At 41.7% G+C, this 22,168-nt stretch overlaps 1 protein-coding gene across 48 annotated transcripts in view; it reads right to left on the reverse strand.

Moving 5' to 3' along the window:
- The window catches only part of COL13A1 (collagen type XIII alpha 1 chain), a gene marked incomplete at its 5' end in the record, with an annotated part of 94,112 nt that overhangs the window by 44,230 nt on the left and 27,714 nt on the right, over positions 1 to 22,168 (reverse strand). For 22 of the 48 annotated variants that reach the window (XR_013986110.1, XM_081004701.1, XM_081004699.1 and 19 more), the window contains 12 exons: positions 438 to 470; positions 4,081 to 4,125; positions 7,055 to 7,081; positions 7,811 to 7,873; positions 9,092 to 9,127; positions 10,584 to 10,610; positions 11,555 to 11,596; positions 11,971 to 12,069; positions 14,341 to 14,406; positions 19,540 to 19,566; positions 20,005 to 20,031; positions 20,137 to 20,163. Coding sequence is in view for 47 of the 48 variants with exons in the window: in XM_081004701.1 (XP_080860827.1) it covers positions 438 to 470; positions 4,081 to 4,125; positions 7,055 to 7,081; positions 7,811 to 7,873; positions 9,092 to 9,127; positions 10,584 to 10,610; positions 11,555 to 11,596; positions 11,971 to 12,069; positions 14,341 to 14,406; positions 19,540 to 19,566; positions 20,005 to 20,031; positions 20,137 to 20,163 (519 nt within the window). Of the gene's footprint in view, positions 1 to 437; positions 471 to 4,080; positions 4,126 to 7,054; positions 7,082 to 7,810; positions 7,874 to 9,091; positions 9,128 to 10,583; positions 10,611 to 11,554; positions 11,597 to 11,970; positions 12,070 to 14,340; positions 14,407 to 17,471; positions 17,529 to 19,539; positions 19,567 to 20,004; positions 20,032 to 20,136; positions 20,164 to 22,168 lie in introns of all 48 variants that reach the window. The other 26 variants (XM_081004703.1, XM_081004683.1, XM_081004721.1 and 23 more) reach the window with 15 other exon arrangements.

Below are 22,168 nucleotides of genomic sequence, written 5' to 3' on the forward strand. Positions count from 1 at the left end.
TGTGGCTATTTAATTAATCTGATGGATGCACATTATGAACTTCCTTATGAACTACCAGACATTATCTTAAACATTTGCACTGTTGACTAAGTGTCACTTTGGTGTTTTTTACTATGAAGGAACTTTGTACTCATAGGATCTCTCCAGTGCATTATAATCTCTACTACATTACAAAACACTAGATGTGATGTTTCAGAGTGCAATAAAACCCCAAAATTTAGCAGTTGAACTGGCAAAAAAGTAAGTAGTATTAAGGATAATTCTTTTTAAAAAATGCTTTTTATTAAAACAGCAGCTCTAATCTCAGGGCTGTGCTTTGCTTTTCAGTTCTCTGCTCCCTACTATTTGATGCTAAGTTGAGAGCACACCTCTGTTTTCATCTCCTAAGAGTGCTCTACAGCCCCTCCCCCCTGAGAGGTTAGCACTTGAAAACTAACCTTCATGCCTGCCACCGCAATTCCAGGATCCCCCTGACAGAGAAAAAGGAAAGACAGGGATACTTTGATAGATGGTGAAAAAAGGTGTTTGCTCAAGAGAGAAAGTTTCAGAAAGTTTCTCTTTTTTTTCTTGGGGAGGGGGCAAAGCATACCTAAGGTAATGTAAAATAGAAGCCAACAGCCTTGGAAGATTACTAGGGCCAAACTAGATGTGACAGCAGCACAGGGCGTGTTGGGTGCATCTGATTTTTCATAGAAAAAGGGTGTGTGTGTGAATGAATCCCTTGCCAAACCCGCTGCTTACTTCCCTCTAGCCTCTCCCCGCAAAGACTTTTCTGATGCCAGAGCACAGATAACAAAAGCATCAACACACAAGAGCACAGGAAGCTCCCTGATACTGAGACAGATCACTGGTCCATCCAGCTCAATGTTCCCCAAACTTGGATCTCCAGCTGTTTTTGGACTACAACTCCCTTTAGCCCTGACTACTGCCCATGCTGGCTGGGAGTAGCAGAATCTCATAACTCCCGTAGGACTGCAAATTCCCCACCTCTGACCTAAAGGGGCACACTGCTGGGAGATAAGCTGCAGTTAGGAGCAAATTTTCTAAACCTAAATCCACACCTGTGTTCCTCTTTTAGTTCAAAGAGAGAAAGAGAAAGGTGGGGCGGGGAGGGGGAGAAAGGAAGAGGAAGAGAAAGGTCTGCTGCTGTCACCTCTGGCTTGGCCCTAAGGGATTCCTCAATGAGGAATTCAGTATTGGCAGACAAACTTCTCTCAAGCACAGTTTGCCTTCCATTACCATCTCCTGTAATGTTTGGTTGCAGGGAGTGCTAGGTGCATTGTGGAGCACATCACTGGTCCACATGTGCTTGGCTGGGGCACTGTGTGTGCTGAGAGGGCACCCTAGAAATCACTACAGATTGTTCGGTACCACAAAGGGGTTCCTCAGCACATGCAATGGGGTCCTTCCACAGACAAATCAATGTGGAAAGAATTTCCTGAGGGCGGAGGTTTTAAGACTCTTGGGTCTAGACAGGAGTGTTTCACAGTTCCTCTACACTAGCATTATCAATGCATCTTGCTATTGTTTTTAAAGAGAAGCTGTGCTATTGCTTTTAGCAGAAACCAAACCTTGGCTGTTTCATAATCTTAAGGTTTTCACCATCAACTTTATTGAACAGTTTATGGTCTCATGGATGCAATTGTGCATATCTAGTATTATTTTATGACTGAGGGAAAATGTGAATATTAGTAATGGGACATTAAGGTGGAGGAATGAAATGAAATGTAGCAAGAATGCTATACAGCCACGGGATCTGTCAGGAGATCTTTGTACTTTGAATGGCAGGAAAATAAATAATTCCTCACATATGCAGGATTTTTTGTATAACATGTGACAAATGAGTGATTGGTTTTGTCCTCATATCTCTACCAGTTACTTAACCTTTGCTTTGCAGTTGGATTCAGGCAAACTGTTGAGGTGGTAAAGGCACCACACAAGAAACAACTGGTTACTTTTACATATGACTTCACACATTATCCAGGAGATTGTCAGCTACAGTATCTGCATTATGTCAGTGCATTTAAAAGAACAGTCCACGTAAAAAAATATTGTCCTTTGATGACTTAGCTATTTTGGCTGTTCATCTGAATCAAACTTGGGTGATTCTTTGTGAAGCCTGAAGCATATATTGAGGCTGATGAAAGGGATACTACAGAAAATGGCCTCCCTATGATAAGGGACCCCATCTCTGTCTATAATGGCTCCATCAGCATGTAATGCTAAACTATGTCTTAACATTATGAGGACAAGCCACAATGAGCCTAGGACTCTTGCATTCACTTCTCTTCTCCTCTCCTCTTTTGGCATAGCTGCAGGAAGGCTAGAATCTTCTGCTTCCATTTTATATTAACCACAGCTGTTCATTCTGTGCAACCCTAAACTGTGGTTAATCATAGCTACAATCTACTCAAACAAGCCAGATTTACAAGTCACAGTCTGAAGCTGACTTGTTTTAGCAAACCATATTTAAGAGTATCTGAAGTCTGCCCAGGTTTGAACAACATAACAAGCTGCAGTTAGTCAAATAAGGAAACAAAAACTTATTAACTCCTCTTCATGGTTTTGCCAGAGAAGGAGGGAACAAGCCAAAGGCTCACTGCAACTCAGTTTTGTAACATAAACTGTGGTTTAGCATTACATGTGAACACAGCCAAAGTTGGGAAGTACACCTATAAAGGCTGTTACCTTGTGTCTCCACATATCCTTCCCAATGGCCTCAAGATGGCCATGGATATGCAGAATGTAATGGCGCGATCCATTTGAAATACACTTACAAGTGTTTCAGCAGGAAGAAGGACCAGTCACCATGATGAGGCCACGTTCAGTAGCATTTTTATGGCAAAAATAATGCCCAGTGTAGACCACTGTATTTGACTGCTCCCTATTAATGACTGGAAATGATGCTAATGGGGAGCAAGCTCATCAAAGCGGCCAATATGTAACACCTGGGCAGGGAAAGAAAGATACTGGAAGCCTTTGGGAAAGATATCAAGTGGTAAGAATTTCCGAGACAAAAATTGCAGTGCAGGTGAACCTTGAGATGAGTGCTTATTGGCTAAATAAAGGAGGTGGGCACATTCTACATATTAGTATCTGTTAGGCTCTTCAATGAGAGCATTTGATTACAAGAGCAAGTGGTCCTAGGGAAAGAAGTGGGAATGGATGGAAATATTTATTGTTAGACATAGAATAATGAGGGTTTGGAGAGTTTAGTGCAATAGATGAACAACAAAGAGACTTGCTTGGAGAAGCAGATTTAAATCATAAACCAAGAAGGGCAAACAGGTTCAAACATTGAAAAGTGTGAAGCAGATGGGGATGGAAGAAGAGGGAGAAGGATCATACCTCTCAACTTTCTGAAACAGAAATCAGGGGCATAGCTAAAAAACACAAGGACAGAAGATGGAAATCAGGGATTCTATGTAATAACAGGTGAAAGAAACATTCAGAAATGCATCAGATGTGAGTACTGTTTAGTAACTATGGGCTAGAGACATGAAGGGGATAAATATATATTGGGAGGGTGGATTTGATTGAAGAGATGGCATGTCAGTCCTTTAACATGTAAATGAATGCAATTCCGGAATCCTTTAAATAAGGATTATTCTGACCTACAATATGTGCACTGGAGTTTAATCTGAATCGCAGCTATGAATTTAAAACTAAGCACATACTCAAGTGGAAAAGTAATAAACATTTGAACCTTGATCCAATGGCAAATCAGTCAAATTTATGCTCTGTTTCCGTGGTGCAAATGAAGCACAGATTGGTTTAGTGGACCACACAGTCATTGCAGTGGGTATCTTAAGGCACCCATTTCACTTCACTTCTTTCCACAATGGGAAAGCTTTTGAGGAACAGGCATGCCATTTGTTCAGCAAAACATTTATTCCTGGTTCTTCTTCCTTTTGCTAAATCGGACTTTGAGCTTTTTGTATTTTAAGAGTAGGAAATACATGTACAGAATACATGTAGAGAATGTTAAAGGTAATTGGTGTAATCTCTGAGACTCAGGGTCAGTTGAGAGGTATGGGTAAGGGTGGTTGGATAAGTCAGACTCCATTCCTTGCAGAATACCTGAACTCCTTGTTTTCCTGGTAGCCCTGGCATGCCCCTCTCCCCCTGGAATAGGAAAAAAACAAGATAAAGATAATGAAGATGGAAGAGTGAGGGGAAAACATAGGTCCCCATATGACCTTTGTTGGTAACCACTGAAACTGGAGAAAACTGTATTCCATAAGATCTCAAGAAGCTCTGACGCTTCAGAGTAGAAGTCAACCATTGCTGTGCTAATTTCTTACAATATAATTAGTAAATCCTGAATTTAGTATTAAACATTTGAAGTGTTAAAGTTATGATGAGAACATGGTTTTCTCCATCTTTTGCATGGGGAAAATGTCAAAACGTAATGCCAGAATCAAACTAGGGACTGGTTGTGCCAGCAAATAAATAATCAGTGCAGCTCATGGCTTGTGGTGTTAGGTAGTGTTGCAGAGATATTATGCTAATATGCCATAGGCGTAGGGATTGACTTATGACCTTCTCAATGTCACTTCAACTGGCTGATGTTAACTACCTTCCCAGAAAATACAGAACTTCACTGTGCTGAATTTATTACATCTGAAAACAACTTCTCTGCACGGTGTCCAAAACACAGATCAACTCTTTTGTTGTATGGGTAGTGTGTCAAATTCTCCCCAGCAATGCAAGCGATCATTTACCCTGGCGTCATCATATCATGTGTTTTCCTACCACATAATGACTGCAGAAATGGGATGATGTACAATGGACCACATGGAGCAAGTGAGCCTAAATACTATGGGAGGAGAGAGGCAGTACAATTCAGTGATGCTGGAGTTTTGGATGACACTTCCTTGTTGTGTGTAACATATAGACATGAGTGTATCTCTGGACTATGGATGGATGATTGTGACAATTTTAGTTACTCCCAGTTCCTCATTTCCCCAAACTTAACTTCAATTCACCACATTTCCACATCAGTATTCTATTTTTTTAAAAACCTTCTCATGAAAATCTGAGTACATTTACGTGCTAATTTCTCTTAATAAACACATTTCTGTTTACAATTTTTCCAAATATACACATTTTTGCAAGCAATTTCAAAAATGCAGAATGCATCTTTGAATGTCATTTTCACTAATATATACAGGCGCACACCCCCTACTTATGTGTGATCAACTCACACGCGACCGCATATACGCATGACACCAGGAAATAAATAAATAGACAGACAGACAGACAGATAGATGATAGATAGATAGATAGATAGATAGATAGATAGATAGGATCTGAACAGTATATAAACCAAACATATGTGTTCACAAGTGCCAAAAATGGGAGAACAGTTTTGATGTTCACTAAAGCTAACATGAAACAACGTACTGTAATTTGTTTCTGCTTCTAACAAACCAGCAGAGGGCAGCCCAGGATCTCAATTCAAAGCTTGAGGGTGGGCTGTTTGGGGGGGCGGGGGAGGAAGAGACAAAATCCTGTTCATTTCTTCCCACCAGGACAGTCTCCTGCTGGTTTCCTCTTTAAACTACAAGTTTCATGGAGCTTTGATTTTTCTTAACCATGAAATTGACGCTTCCTTCTCATCACAATCCAATTGGAAAACCTGGATTAAGAAGATCTCCAGATCTCCAGGGTTTAATGATCTGGCAGTGCTCACAGACAGGTTGTGAAACTCTTGATGTATAATCCCTTTCACCTTGGAGAATGTGTATGTTTTTTTCAGCTGCCCGGAAAATCAGGAGGCAGCCTCTAGGTAGGTGTGGAGAACATCACTGGGATATGCTAGTTAGCACTGATATTAGTTGCTAATGATTACCCACCTTCCTCTTAATATGCAACTTGCTGTTGGGTAATGACAGACACAACATGTGAATAACTGTGGTGTCTTTGAAAGCAGACTCATTGCAACCTACTATGAAGTCAGTCTAGGTAGCAGCCTAGGGCAGCAGTTTATAAGGGGCTGCCTTTCTGCATAGTAGGTGACGGATGTCAAGTTTTCTTTCCTATTAGTACCTTAGTGCATGTATTTCTCTTGCTCATGAACAGTAAGGAATAAGGGAAGAATGGAGCATCTGTACTTAAAAAAGAATAGGGAGGATATGACCATTAAATTACCTCGATACATGTGCTGGGAAGCCAATTGTATTAGCATATCTTGTTTTGCACCGTCTTGATATTGTATGTGAGTGGGCAGCATATATATATACATTAATAAATCAAATTTGTCTCAGTAAGTTGTAGCGGGTACATTGACAAGCTATCCAAATAGACATTTTTAGATGAGTTTACACACACAAAGTAGTGTGTAACTGTAGAGTTGGAAGGGACCCTGAGGATCATCTAATCCAACCCCCAGCAATGCAGGAAAATGCAGCTCTCCCATACGGGGACTGAACCTGCAACCTTGGTGTTATCAGCATCAGACTAACCAACTGAGCTAGAACCAGCCCCGAAGACATTTAAATCATACAGCCTGTTATAGTTTGCCTTGTCTTTTGTGGATCTTGGCCAAAGTTGTAATACCTTTTTTTTAAAAAAAACACAGGGATATATTCAAAATTTATAGGCTCAATATACATTTTAATCAAATAGATAACATATGGGCATGAAATCATGTTAGCCTCTCTTAAAAGAGCTCCGAGCATCAGAAGAAAAGAAAGGAGCATGCCAAACCTCAACATCAGGATCTGCTGATTTTGGAGTGGGTTTGATGTGTCAGCTAACCAGACATTGTGAAGAAACCCCAACCCGTCTCACAAGATACAGAAGGGCAAGAAATCATCAGCCAGTTTGAGTAGTCAAAGAAATGCCTTTGCAAAGAGTCAAATTCCACCAAACTCATAAAGATAGATTTCACCGTGTCTCTCTGTGTGTGCCTAGTGGAGCCAGGACATGGAAGTCTGCTAGTGCTTAATCACAACACAGATGGATATGCTATTAAATCTTGGGTCAAGATTTTTATAACAATACATTGTTCTGAGTAACAATTCCCATACCAGATTGACACCATGCCTACCTTCATGCTAGGCTCCCCCTTTTCACCCTGTGCAAGGGAAAACATAGAGAAGAAAATGGGGGGGGTAGAAAAAGAGGGGGGGAGGACAGGCAGAAATAAGAAATTAGGGAAAATGAGCTGCATTGAGAAATGGATGAGAAATGAAGGGTGGCACACTTGAAAACCATGTAGGTTGTAGATAGACAAAAAAAATGTGAGATGGTATGACAGAGCGCACACTGTACATACATTTTTCCTTCTTCTTTTGTCTCTGGCTCCACAGGTTTTTCAAGCACTATAAAACCAAGCAACTTTCTTTGACCAGAAACAAGAGCACAGGGCATCATTTGGGCTAGAACCCAGCCATAGCATCTGTTTTCAATGCCAGGATTCAATTCTAGAACATATGAGATCTGAATAGGAGAAAGCACTGCAAAATACATTCCTCTCACCACTAATTAATGGGAGAAAGCCTCTGCAGCAGGAATTAGAAATTCCTGGCCAAAGAGTGGTGTTTTCACCTGCCCTAGCAAAAGTGAGGCGGGGGGGGGGAGTGTACCTACTACCCATCACAATGGGTCACTAAACCTTCAGGTCAAGACTGGGAAAAAATATTTGCCCTAAGCCACACATGTGCGCAGAATATACTCTGGGTGCAACACCACTCCTCTTGTCAATGTATGGGATGTTCATATGAACATCACTGTTGTAACACAGTGAAGTAGCAATCGGTTGAATTTGGGACATGGGAAGTTGTTGATGCAATGCAAAAGTTACCTTTGGGCCAGAAGGACCAGGAAGGCCAGGGGTGCCAGGTAAGCCAGCCTCACCCACCTCACCCTGGGGAAAAGATACAAGGAAAGACAGGAAGGTATAGGTACAGATAAGGGTCATAAAAAGTCAAGTTTTCTGGCTAAGAAGAAATATTATTAAAGAAGTGGTGGACAGTAATCGCAGGATGACACCCTTGCTGTCCTGCCTGGATTAATACAGGAAGGTATTCAAAAAAGCAACAACAAAACATACCTCTCCTGTATCAGTATCTACAGCCACAGCAGGCGCTATAATGTTCCAATAGCTTGATTTCACCCCCAAAGGCACACTGCACCATTGTCTCCCGAGACAGACGGATGCCAACCAAACCAAGTCAACACTTTCCCCATGTTTCACCTAACATCTGAGTTCCATGACCCAAGTCACAAGATTTAGAAGCCATCTCTTGGAAACTGCTGGGACTCTCAACCCTAGCACCAAAATGAACCTACTAGGCTTATAACATTCAATATAACTTGCAGCACGATAAATCAAGGAAATCATAATAAAAGGACTCATTGTAAAAATAGAAGAGCGTCACAAACTCCAACAAAGTGGTAAGTAAGATCAGCCATATAAGGCAAGTAGGTAAGAGCTGACCCAAAGGTTTCAGTGGACTGTACCAGCCCAGAAGATACATGGGGAATTGCTTCTTTGAAAGTGCTCATATTATCAAAATCTCTCTGTGTGTATGTTCCTGACATTAGCTTTCTATGTGCAAGGAGGTTTTCATGTGCCCCTCTGACAGCTTGGATCGGGTCTAATCAGATTCAGCCAAGGGTGGAACCACTGAAGGATACCCAGAGTTTGTACATTTTGCATGTGAATGTGGATTCAAACTCAGTTTTATTCCAGAAAGGTGTCAAATCTTCAGGGGCTTACAGTTTCTCCGGGCAGAAACTGTCATAAGCAACCAAGAGAGCCTTAAAAATTGGGAACTTCTCCAGTCCCACTCTCTTGTTAACAGATTCTACCCATGGGGCATGACAGAGGTTGTGATGGCTGCAGGGGAAGAAGTCACACTTACTTCAAGCCCTGTCACTCCCAGCCGAAGTTGCTCAAGGTAGGAAATGAGCAAAGTGTGATAACCAGGATATGCTTGTGTCTGTGTGCATGAGTAAGGCAAGGATGGTGTATCTTTGCCAGCACTTTCCCAGATGGCTCAGATCTACATTAATGCATTTCAAACGCTGCTGTGCTTATTTCATTTTCTAGTCTTATGCTTCTAAAAAACAACAACCATACCTTTCTTCCATGGTACCCCTGAATTCCAGGGTCCCCCTGTAAATGCCAATTGAAATAAAAACACAAACAAGGATTGAGTTAGGTTGCATTCAGACTGAAACCCCTTTCCCTTTATGAACATGAATGTAAGAATCTGAGGGGGACATAGACAGATACAGGAGTCCCAAAGAAGAGCTGTGGGGTATTCATGTCCCCGGCAATTTTTTCAGTTCACGTAACTCTAATATTGGACCATTCTAGCCTTTAGGGATCTCTGTGTGACCAAATGTTGGGTATTACTTGCCCCTCTTTGGCGGAGTAGAAAAAGTAGTGGCATGCAGTAGCAAAGAGAATTTTATACTATCAAAAATATTGTCCTGGCTCCCGTCCAACACTTTCAGACAGAAGCTCTTCCTTGAAGTTAAGAAAGAGATATTTATTCAGGCAAGTAACAGTGCAGGTTTGGCAGCAGACCCAGTGCTCAGGAGTCAGGATTAAGGAGTTCAGGAGCAGGCAAGAAGTTCAGAATTGGACAGAAGCGATGAATATGTCCCAACAAGTTTCCCTGCCCCTCTTGCCAAGCTTTGTAAAGCAAGGCTTGGGATGCTGCACTCCATCGGTGCAAGCTGGTCTGCTCCCTGCCTGGTTCTAAATGACAAGGTTGCACCCTCCTGTTCAGTCACTGATGCCTCCCTGTTCAGCTTCCCCTCTCAGTTGACCAAAGCCCTCCCTAAAAAAGGTGAGGGGAGAACCTGCACCCCTGCTCTCTCTTCCAAAGTAACTGAAATCAGGGTGGAAAGGGGAGATCCCTGTTCCTCAGTTTCCTCTTCTTCCTCCTCTTCCTCCTCCAGAGCCTGCCAACCCAATCTTAATTGTGCTGTGGAGCTCATTACAGATATACAGGTTTTTAAAGCTAAGTTTCTCTCTGTTCAAAAGGTGTGGAAGAATTATTTTACTTCCTAGCTAGTTCCTGGCATACTTCCCAACCTCTTCTAATTGGATCTTAGTTTGGATTTAAATCAGGTAGGGCCTGATTCAAAACTGGTCTTATGTGGAGATAAGAATATGAGTAGGAGGAACATGAGCTCTTCACGCATTACTAATTTTCACGCTAATAAACACATTAACGCAAACAGGTTGTCCTTATTTTCCTATACCTTCCAAAGGTACATACACAGTAGGTTTATTCAGAACTTGTTCCTTTGCTATATATAGATTTGAGCCTGTGCTTCTAAGATGCATTAAACATGACAAGTCTGGGTCATGGGTCCTTAAATAAACAAATTAATTAGAAAATTCCTAATACTTTTTTGTGTTGTAGGGTTTTCCCTTGTTCATTCTCAAAGCATGATAGACTAACTCTCTTGTAATTAAACCATTTTGCAGCATCCTGAGAACACAGTTTATAACCACATTCTGGACTTCACTGCATTTCACATTTCACTCACAAAGTATTTGAAATTTTAGAGGGCAATTTTTATATCTGGTATTTCTTCTGAGTTGCTTTACTCACCTTTGGTCCAGGAGGTCCTGGCAAGCCCTGCAGATAAAAGCATATGACATCATGAAGCAGTAAAAACCTGAAAATCCCCACAGCACTGGGCAATATGCTAAGGTCTGTACTACATTTACTTCTCCTTATACCATATCACCATATATTTTATCTTTTATTACTTAAATAATGTATTCAGAAATTATCCTCTGTAGTAAGTAAATGAATTCTAAGCCCCATATCAAGCATGCACCATCTTGCATTATTTCTCCTTTATAGACCCTGAACTATTCATTTTAATAAATGTCAGCTGATACTTCACAAACATCTTTCCATACACCCAAACTACTAGGCTATGGTCCCAAATTTGAAGAGACAGAGCTTATTGGGATGGGAAAAAAAGAAAAGAAAAGCATTTTAGGCCCATGACTGCAGACAAGCCACACCATTAAAGCACTGTAAATCACTGCAAATCAGTTCCCAGGATTCTTAAGGCAGGCAGGATATGCTTTAAAAGTACTTCAAATGTATGGTGTGTATGCAGCTCAAGTCTCTTTCCCTCCCTCTCTTTTTCACAGATAATAAGCCTGTTTTGTACTTATAAGTGCTTATCCTAGGATTAAAGCAAGATGAGTTGAGAAAAATCCTCACTCCCAATTATTTCAAGTTAACCCTCCACCATGCACTCAAATCATTAGGCTGAAGTTCATAGGATTTTAAAAAAAACAACCTAGAGTTCAGAGGGGTTTTAAAATCCGAGAACCGAGTAACTGGACTTTTAGCAGACTACATTCAGACGAAGCTGGCAAGAGAATGGTCACTGAATGACCAACTCCCTTCACTGCTTGCTTGCCTACCTTTCCCTTAATGCATGCAGTTGTATGGCACTGTTGAGCCAGCATTCATTATGTCCCTTGAAGGCACCAAGAAATAAATCACGTTCATGCAAGCAAATGCAGCAACCGTAGTAAAGGAAAAGATGAAACGGATACCTTTCCATCCTTGCCAGGCTTCCCTGGTTCTCCTGCTTTTCCCTAAGGCAACACAGAAATGTGTCTTTCAGAGACGCCAGCTTGGTAAACCCTTATTTCAACAAGAGTGATTTTGACCTTTTGAAAATGCTTACTGTCCCTGCAGGGATGGTGCTGTTACCAGAACATCAAATAGAATTTGTGGCTTTTAAAAGTTGGGCGTCCTGCTGAGAGTGACATAATTGCAGCCAGAGTGTGACTTCTTCACCCTGGAAGTTCACACAGGCTGGGGTAGAGGAAATGGAATCCTCATGTAACATGGGAGAAGAAAGGCTTTGGGGCACCACCATTGCAGAACCACCATGGAGGTAAAAGCCAGATTCTTCGGAGAACAGGAAGTATGGGAAACAGACACAAGCAATTAAAGAGGTACTTACAGCTGGTCCAGTTGGTCCAGGTTGTCCTGGAGTCCCTGGGAGGCCTGGTGGCCCAGGTGGCCCTGGAGGCCCTTGGATTCCTGCCTGTCCCTGTTCACCCTGAGGTGTATTGAAAACAACGCTATCATCAGTGCAGCACAATGACACTGGAGTGTGATCTATAGCAAGCAGAGCCCGAGCAAAGGAAGAAGAGCCAAGCCAAGCAAATTGCTGTTAGTAAGTACCTGAAGGGGGTTTCCAAAACTTGGGCAAAGGGCAACGTGTGGATGGGCTATCTAAAGCTCCCGTCAGAAGGACTACAACTCTCAATCAGATCTTAGACTGGGAAAGCGAGCATCAATACTAAAGCCCATCAAACGAGCCCTTGCCATTGTTCTTAAGGCTTCTCCTTCTTCTGCCCTTCTTTACAGATTTACAGACTGGGGGTTTCAGGGATGTCTGAATGACACAAGACAACAGCCCCCTAAAACTACTACTTCTGTTCCATCTCCGTCTCATTTCTGTTCTTGCTTCTGCTGCTTCTTTTCCTGTATTCAAAAGACTCCTTAAAAGCTTATGTTTTCTCTCAGGCTTTAAGAATTTTGTTTGCTTGTTTTCCTGATGTTGTTTATCATTTATTTTACATTGTACCTCACCCTGGCATCAGTACCGATGAAGGGTGAGCTACAAATCCTTTAAATAAATACAATAAAAAATACAATCTATTTTGGTGCATTATTATTACTATCTCCACTGAATATTGCTCCTTCCTAACAGAATGCAAAATAGAATGTATGAAGTAAGAACCCTGGTTGCATCTGCTTTTTCTCTACCCAACTTTCACTATGTCCTGAATTCCAGCCATCTGTTTCATTGACTTCCCTGTTTTGTTTTTTTACACCCAGCCAAAGTGGTTGTGTGAGATAGCCTGCAGTGAACTCTAACAGAACATTAAATCCACACACAATGAAACCACTTGGTGCTTAGCAAAACTTTAAAAAAAATTATATAGCTCCAATTAATGGTTAAAAATAGGCATATGACATCCGATAAGTATGGCGTTTGATCTCTGACTTACTCCCTCCATCCAGTTACATTCCAGATGAATCCTAGAGGGCCATTCCAGGCTAAAAGTATTCATAAGCATACCATAATGCCACAGTAACAAGAGGCTTTGTGTGGGTTGGCATCTCACTATAGAGAACTCTTGCTGAGATGAACCATCTGCACTTATCTACACAAACACACATAATACTGTCCTCAAACAAAGCCAAGGGCACTGCGGCTGTATCCTCTGAAGGATGTTGTAGGCAGCTGAGCCAGTACTTGCCAAATGCCCATGTATAAATCTCCATAGATATACAAGCTAATTCATTCTAGTGCCTTCATTCAAAGTGACATAGCTATCTCTAGAGGAGTTGAAGAGATTGTCAGCAGAGGTTCCCTTACTATTAGTGCTACATTCTGTCTGTCTGGGAAGTCAAAGGGTGTTTGCTGTGGATGCAATCAGGATATTATTTTGTGTGGCAACTGTGTTTAGTAAAGTTACACTGACCTATCAAAACCAACACTTTCCACAGTAAACATAGAGTAGACACTCCCAGAGGAGCCATGACCAAGTCTGGTGTCCATGACACAAATCCTCAGGTATTTAGAGATGGGTGCCTGTTTGTCACACTTTGCCAGGCCTTGAGAACGTCTGATCTAGGAAGATGAAAACAGCCACCCTACAATGTGTTGTGGTGTTCTAGGTGCTTAACAGTCCCCTTGTTTTTAAAGGTCTAGACAGTTTGCTGAGCCTCTGGGTTACCATACACTACATTCTGCTTGATAGGTCCCAGGTTGTGCAAACTTGCCTTAAAATACATGTTTACATGTTTACTGCAGGCGATACCTGCATGACACCAGTGCATAGTCTCGTGGTAAACACAGCCTCAATATAATGCATGGGGGGGGGCTCTTAGATTCAGTTCTCCTTCAGATATTCTATAGTACTGCAAGGGGGTCATTTGCTCTCTCTCTCCAAGAAAAAGAAGCAATCCTTTTCTTCAAGTATATCCTGTGAAAACCTTGTTCTTCCTCAATAACACTCTTTCTTGCAGCATCTTGTGTGGCCCTGAAATCAGATCATCAGGAGAAGCAGCCAAAATATTTCTGTTCATGCTTAGCTGCTTAAACTGAGAGCGCAAGCACACAAGTGAACTAAAACCAGCTTGTGGGGTCATTTCTGATGTACAGGCATGTCAAATGGTGGATAAAACTGACTCTCTAAAGAGATCCCTGCTTCTTCTAGTTTTCATGAAACCCTCTTTAAGGAAGAAAAGAAGCTGATTAATCGCCAGTCTCTGAATGAAAAGAAAATGCTTAAAACCAGGAAAAGAAGAAGGATACCTGGAAGGTGCGTCTCTTTATGACTGGGGGTGGAGCCAGCCGCACTGAATTGAGAAGAGGCAACAGCTGAAGAAGACCGAGCCAGGAGGTCACAGGGCAAGGGCCAAAGGTCACAAGGCAAAGGAGGTCAGTAGGGCATCAAAAGTCATACAGAACAGCCAATGAAGAAAATGGAAAGGGGGTGGGGAAGGAAAACAATGAAAGGATGTAATGAAAGTAAGTCACAGTTCAGAGACAAGAATGAAGGGCAATGGAAAAGCTATCTGTCATTGGGAACCTTTTGGCAAGCCTCTTGAGCTCTTCTATGTTCCATTTTAATATTTTGAACATAGGCTTTGGTTTTATTCTTCACGCTTCAGAGTACTCTAGCTTTTTTAAAAAAATACTTTCTAGTTATATAACATGGAAGAGAAAAAGCCGATTATGCTGTCACCTTCTGCTGTGCATCATTGCAACTAAGCATAGCACTTGCTACCCTCCACACCTGTAGTCTCTAGGCAGAGTACTTCTGCTCTAATTTTACTTCTTGACTTGTTATTTGCACTTCTCTGTTTGCATCGTATTCTTCTCTTTGCTTCACCCAAAGTCTCCATTCCTCACTGATTGTTTTTGTGCTCTCCTTATTACCAGATATAGTTCATTTCTTGACCATTCTTTTTTGTTGCTAGCTAATTCCATAGCAAATTTGCTAATCACTGCAAAAGCTATTCTGATTACAACAGATATTCTCAGCAAGCCATTTTTCATCCCTTAGATAGGCCAAACTGTATTACGGAAAACTAGTCATTATAGTAAAAGAAGTGTGCCTGCTTTTTTAAAACACCCCCCCCCCCCCCGTGAAAATGGATATGAAGAAGGCATCTTTTAAATTTCTGAAGGGATGAATGCAGAATAACTTGAAGACTTCATTCCAACAAGGAATCCAGCTCTACATCTTGGCAGAAGTTTCACTCCCTGCCAAGTCCAACTATAGGAGATTTTTCTCAGAACTCATTCCTTCAGTGTTCCAAACATGAGCTTCACATGGAGGTCATTTCACTCTTCAGTTTTACCATACCTGACCTCACAAAAGTAATTAGTATGCATGGGATGCATTTCTAATTTCAGCACCTTTCCAAAGTTTACTCCACATCATTCTACCTTGCGTGTGTGAGCGTGTGTATGTCTTGCCTCACAGCTGTCTCTATGCGTGTCCATTTTAAATCCAAAGCCATGTGTTCCATGCTACAGTTATCCATTCCACCTCACAAAAATGGCTCCAGGAAAACAAACATATCTATGCATATCTATGCATATTCTGCCTGCCAAATATTCAATGAACTGTTCCAACCGCTGCATATGCTTATCCTCACTCTGCAACTAGAATCACTCCTGATTTTCACTAGTATATGTGCAAGAACAATCAGGTCTTGCTAAAGCTCAAAAATGCAGATGCCTGTAATTTCTTTTGAGGCTGAGAGGTATGCCTGCAGGTCTCCCATGACAGCAACTGTGTACACTTCAGAGAGTACACTTTCTTCCCCTTATTTATGGCTGCTTGCTCTTTAGTGCAGGCCAAGTTCCAGTCTTGTTGCAAAACTGAAATGTCATCACAATATTGCAGCACTGCAACCCAGTCATTCTGGGCAGCTTGTTAAAAATAGAAGATGTGTTGTGGTGGTAAAATTGGAAGAGCAATGGTTGGATTAAGAAGGCCACAATCAACAGCAGATCCAAAGACCACAGAGGGGCTCAGTTTGTGAATCACAGAAAAAGGCACTGCACATTCCCTGTAATTCTTAAGAGGCGACAAAGTCAGCTGAATTTTGGGAAGCTGTAGCCCTCTTCAGGTGTTTTTCTCCACACAATCTCTGTTGTGCAGAAAGAGCAGAGCCACGTGTGATTCCTCTGCCCCCACCACAACACCACACATCTGCCTGTCCCCGGCACCATCAACATGTTGGGGGAAGATCTAAAGCAGGGTGGGAATTGCCTGACAAACACACAGGCTGCCCTGTGAGTTGGAACCCTGAGTGCTCCTGAAGGCAGCCTCTGCATGCTCAGCAGGCATATCCCCTTCAGACTTTCCCCCAATGTATCAACACTGTGGGGACACAGTATAGGGTGTGGTGAGGCATGCAGACAAGCACATGCAGCCCCACTAGTTCTCTTTATGTGACTGAGACAGTACGACATAAACACCTGAATAGGATTTTCATATTCCATCTGTTCTGTGTGAGGTGTTAGATTTGAGCAAACATGACACTGAGGAAGATTTGGAATGCCATCCTTAGGTCCAGCTGTTTTCTTCTGGTGTCTTACCTTTCCTAATAAGAAGCATGGGAGTATCTAGGGCAGGTATAAGGAAACTGTGGCCTGCCAGATGATGCTGATCTCCAAACTCTTATCAGCCCTCGTCAGTCAGGAATGAGGGGAGTTGTAGTCCAGAAACATTAGGAAAGCCACAGGTTGCCCGTTCCTAGCTCAGCTGTTAGAGCATGGTGCCGATAATGTTAAGGTTGCAGGTTCAATCCCCATATAGGGCAATTGCATATTCCTGCATTTCAGGGGGATGGACTAGATGATCCTGAGGGTCCCTTCCAACTCTATGATTCTATGATCTAGGAGTGCCTTTCACATGTCTTATAATCAACTGTGAAACTGCTCAATGGAAGGGACTCCTCTTGAGGCAAGATCTAAAAACACAGACAAGGCAAAAATAGTGCTGATCAGTTTAGACCTTCAAAATGTCAAGTTGGGCTGGGAATGAAACCCTGGGGAACTGCTGCCAGCCAGTGTAGACAGTGCTGAGCTATATGGAACAGTGGCCTGGCTCAGTATGGCAGCTTCCTGTGTTCCTAAATAAATCTTGAGATGACAGTCATTAACGACTATTGGAAGATGAGCTCAGGATAGTTCAGATGGCATGACTATGATATACAGAACGTTTTTCTTTACATCATTTGCCTTTTCCCACAGTGAAAAACTGAAGTCTGATGGTAGCATATATTTTACACATTTTCCTTTTTTGGAGGGGGGGGGTAGCGTCCCACTGGTATGTTACTGGATCTTTTGCCACTGAGAACATGCAATATTGGATTCATCTCCTTGGCCTTTTGCAACAGGACCAGTTAAACCCTTCCCCCACAAACCTTCAGTGTAAGGATCTGATTAGAGCGCAGGGCTGCAAGTGTGGTGCTTAGGTATTCCTAGGGGGACAGTGGAGACAGAGCAACACAGAGCTGGGTCAATTTGATTCTCTATACCATCAGCAGCAAAATGAATTTCACCAACTCCTAAATCTAGTCCGAAGACAACTTGCAACCCCTGCCCAACCCTGTTGCCTTTTTTACCTGGTTCAGTTACCTCATCTGTCCTCAAGGCTTGCATTGTGCAACGCATACATAACCTCTTGATGCATTCATTTCCTTCGTTGAGAGCACAGTATCAGCTTTCCTAATTTGTTGCTCGACGAGCAGGCTAGGGAACTACATAACAGTGGGGCTGGATTCTCAGTCCTTGCTTTACTGACAGTGGTAGAGGAGGGGAACCCAGGCCAAAAAATCAGTTCATATGCCACAGACACAATGGTAAGAAACCCATTATTCAGAAATCCTAAGCAAGCTAAAACAACTATCTGGGCTATTCCTTCCTCTTTTTGGAAAAGAATATAAGTTTGTTATTATGGAACAAAGAAATTAAATGCCTTCCTTTAAGATCCATGGGGGGGGGGGACACCTTACCTTGATAATTTGCAAAGTATTGCTGCCTTTAAGGGCAACGCTTAACAAAGATGGAAATTGTGACCAGTGCCCTGAGTCCATCCAAGATTTCCAGGCAGCAGGATAGGCCTAATCTTCTTGTCTAGCACCTCTCAAAGTTCAAAAATCATGAATCTGCTTAACGGCTTTTTAAAAAAGCGTAACATTTTAATGACTTTAAGAAATCATTTGGCTCTGAAGTCTTTAAGAACATTTTTGGTATCCACTTGAGGCCCAGTATTGTTTTTAAAAAGAAAAAGAAAACCTTTAAGTTCCTATAATTTTAATTAGAGTTGGAAGCTAAAATCTCAAACTTTGCTGGCTGCGGCTCAACTCTCAGGTTCCTCACCCCCAGAAACAAAACATAGGCTGCCGGTTAGTATAGAATGTAGCAGAGGAAGGCTCAAGGCATATTCCCGTTGCAAAGCTTTGCCAGAGCTTCTCCACCTTAATCTATTTGCTCATAGGATGTGGATCATTATTATATTTCCTCTTATTATGTAGATCTCCTGTAGCTGAAAGCACCATCTGAGATGGGAAGGTATAATTTCTTAAATAACAATTCCAAATATCCAACAGAGACAGTAAGCCACACTATTTTTTTCTTTGTGATCTTATGGTATGGTCAAGTCCTCTTTACCCCTGATTAGTTTCTCAGTGCTTTAATATTCTGTGGACCCTCCTTTTCATCTTGATCAGCACTGGGAGAACTTGCAAGGGAGTGCAGCTGAACTCAGAGCATTGCTCAGGCAAACTATGCTTCTAACTTAAAAATAAAAAGCCCATCGCAATTGACTGACACTGCTTTTCTAAATAAATATACTTGGCTCTCTGTTGTTGTAATTATATGGGCCAGAACACACAGCCAATCAGCCAGCCTTTGTTCCCTGCATTATTCTGCCTCAGATACCTCTAAAAGGGTCATTATCTGCATCCTGTCATCACTCAGGATCCTGGACAAACAGAACATCTATATCTCTCTGGGATAAGGGCCAGATTTTGGGTAAATTTATTAGGAGACTTCTCAAAAGCTGAATATGAAGTATTTAAACCTATGTCCCTATAATAATTTCAGCCCCAATGTATGCCTTTCTAGCTGAGATTTCTGCATTGCAGGGGGTTGGACTAGATGACCCTCAAGGTCCCTTCCAACTTTACAATTCTATGGTTCTAATACAGAGAAACTGGTCAGAGCAATCCTAACTGGCAGATCTGCTAGCCAGATGGAGAAATTGGTGAAATGTTTCTCGGAAAACTCTCTGCACTCACTGTATCTGCCAATAAGGCAGTCAGGTAATAAAATATCTATGTGGATGGGGGGGGGGTGAGGAAAGGACTGCAGGAGCCAGTGATGAACTCTAAGAACTCTTAAGTTCTATATTTCCATAAAAGCCATCCAAATAAACAAGGGATAATATGCAAGGGTCACTTTACAAACAAAATAGAAGAGTCTGCTTACCCTGTGTGGATAATCTCCACATTGACCCTGCAAAAGTAGGAGATTAAAAGAAAATAGTTTACATCATGAATGCTGTAACCAAAATAGATTCGTGGAGACAGGTTCATAGCAGGTGCATTGCTGACTTGAATGCATCCATGTCAGTGAGGATAATGCTGATTTAAGCATCCCGTGGACTGGACTTTGTCCATGGATTCAAATGTGCAAAGGTGACATTATTTTCAAAAGCAACTGTGGATATTGAAACTATTGATTCAGGGTAAATGAATAGCCTGGAGTTCCAGGTTGTTTCAGCTTCCAGTTTCTAGAAAAACTTGTGTTTTAATGTGAGTTAAAATCCTCTTTAAGAGAGCACACGACTATTTTAGCCTGCCTTGAACACAGGTATTTCTAGAAACTGAAACCCAAACCAACATGGAACTCCCTTCTTTATTGTAGGTAGAATATTAATTCTGCTAAGCTCACCTTTTCTCCTTTTTGTCCAGCAGTTCCCTATAAAAAGTAGAAGACAAATATAGAGTCATGTCGCATATATAATGGTGATAAGGAATGCCAAAAATAAGTGTGAACAGAAAGTATGTACAAGTAATTACTCACTGGTTGTCCTTTGGGACCAGCTGGGCCCTTTGAGGGGAGGAAAACCCAAGCAGAGGTTACATCAAGTGAAAAACAAAGTGAACAATATGATGAATATGACAGCACATGATGTAAGCTTCAGATAAAACTTTGGCATTACAGACAGGAAGCATAGGCAAGCTGTACCCCCTTTTGCGATAATTCTCACCAAACCTTTTAATTCCATAATCAGGTATCCTTAGGATCCTCCAAGTAACATATCTTAATTGGGCCTGTTACAGATGTCATCTACTCCATGTGCAGATGTGGGAAATCTTTCTTTCATGGTGATGCTGCGCATCAATTAAATATTCTTTAGCATGTGCAGTCCCCATCAGGAGAGACTACCCACTAGTGACATTGTTACCAGGAACATTCAGCAGTGTGGGCAGTGAGATGCATAGTCTGTAGGAGTAGCACCACCAAAAGTAGGGATGGGGGAGGAATTCAGTTCTGTTTGCATTTAAAGACGACAGATTCGCACTTTTCAAAACAATACTGTGTACCGAAATGGATATCCTAAGAAAGTCAGACTTATCCAGATTTTGCACAGCAGTTCTCCAGCCAAACAATGTGTACAAGAATGCACAGACTATGGTAACATGTGCACATAAATGCATATATTAGTGACAGTAAATAATCAAATATGCATTTTGCTTTGAAAAATGTGCACACTGAGCAAAACTGCATTTAGAATGCACATGAGAAATTTGCACAAAAATACTAACAAATTTTCTGGAGGGCTTAAAAAAATATTCCAATGTAGAAATGTGGAGATTGAACTTAAGAGTGGAAAAATGAGAAACTGGAAGATACTGAAATTGATAGATTAACCCATTCCTAATACAGGAAGAGTAAAAGCTTTTTCACACATGGGACAAATAAGTCTAAACTGTGCACTGCTTCTTGCAGAGTGGAGGATGGAATATTAGCTACTTCACAGCAGGGCCCCGACTTGTGAATGACAAGTGTGAAATCCACAGTGAGGTGGAGGTCTTATTGTCTTGCCAGCAGGTGGTGGCTCTGGCTCAACACCACTGCACTCCTTAATCTAGTTTGCTAAGGTATGCTGTGACATGTGCACATGTCTGGTGAAATGATCTGGGTGGCTTATAAACAAAAATAACAGGTGCCCAATTAAAAATAAAATCAGCAGCATTAGCCTATTAATTAACTAAAAGAAAGCAACCAAAAAGTAGCAAAACAACAGCAACAACCCACATTCAAAGCACAATAGCGTCCAGCTGCTAGTTGGTTTCCCAAACTTGGTTCTCCAGCTGTGTTGGACCACAACTCCCATCATCCCTAACTAGCAAGACCAAGTGGTCTGGGATGATGGAATTGTAGTCCAAAAACACCTGGAGACCCAAGTTTGGGAAACACTGAGCTAGACTAATAAAAATCAGGCTATGATGTGAGATGTGTGCTAAATGTCTTTTTTTACATTCTCTTCAAAGATAAGATAGTGCTGACATGACAAACTTATCTGAAGAGGGACCTGCATACATTTTTTACAGCAACAACAGGGTATGGCATACCTTTCATTTGCACACTACTCTGTGATATTTTGGCATACCTCTGATGCCTATTAGGGATACAGCTCTCTGAGGAAAAGTGATGGAGAAGTCAATCGAAGCACAGTCATAGGCTTTAGCCTATTTAAAATCTCTTGTGCTTGGCCTCTTCCTTTCTGGTGTTTGGGATGCACTGAAAATATGCCTGGTGGAGACTTGCTCCACTTGTGACTCAGTGAACTGAACACAGGCCACCAGAGGCTCAATAAAACTGTCTTTGGCGCCTGCCTGGAGCTTCCCTCCCTCCCCTCCTAAAAAACAAACGCATTTTGGTTTTCTCAAACACCTGGCTGGCCCACACAACACATGCCTGGTGGGCTGTGCTGACTTAGAGGGTCACAAAATATGTGCATATCGCCCCAAAAACTTAATTTAAAAGAAAATCTCACAATCAATTCATCAGATACAGAAAGCACGGCATGTTTCAGCATCTGCCTGCA

This window comes from Podarcis pityusensis, assembly GCF_964106645.2.
Source record: "Podarcis pityusensis genome assembly, chromosome: 5".
NCBI lineage: Eukaryota > Metazoa > Chordata > Lepidosauria > Squamata > Lacertidae > Podarcis > Podarcis pityusensis.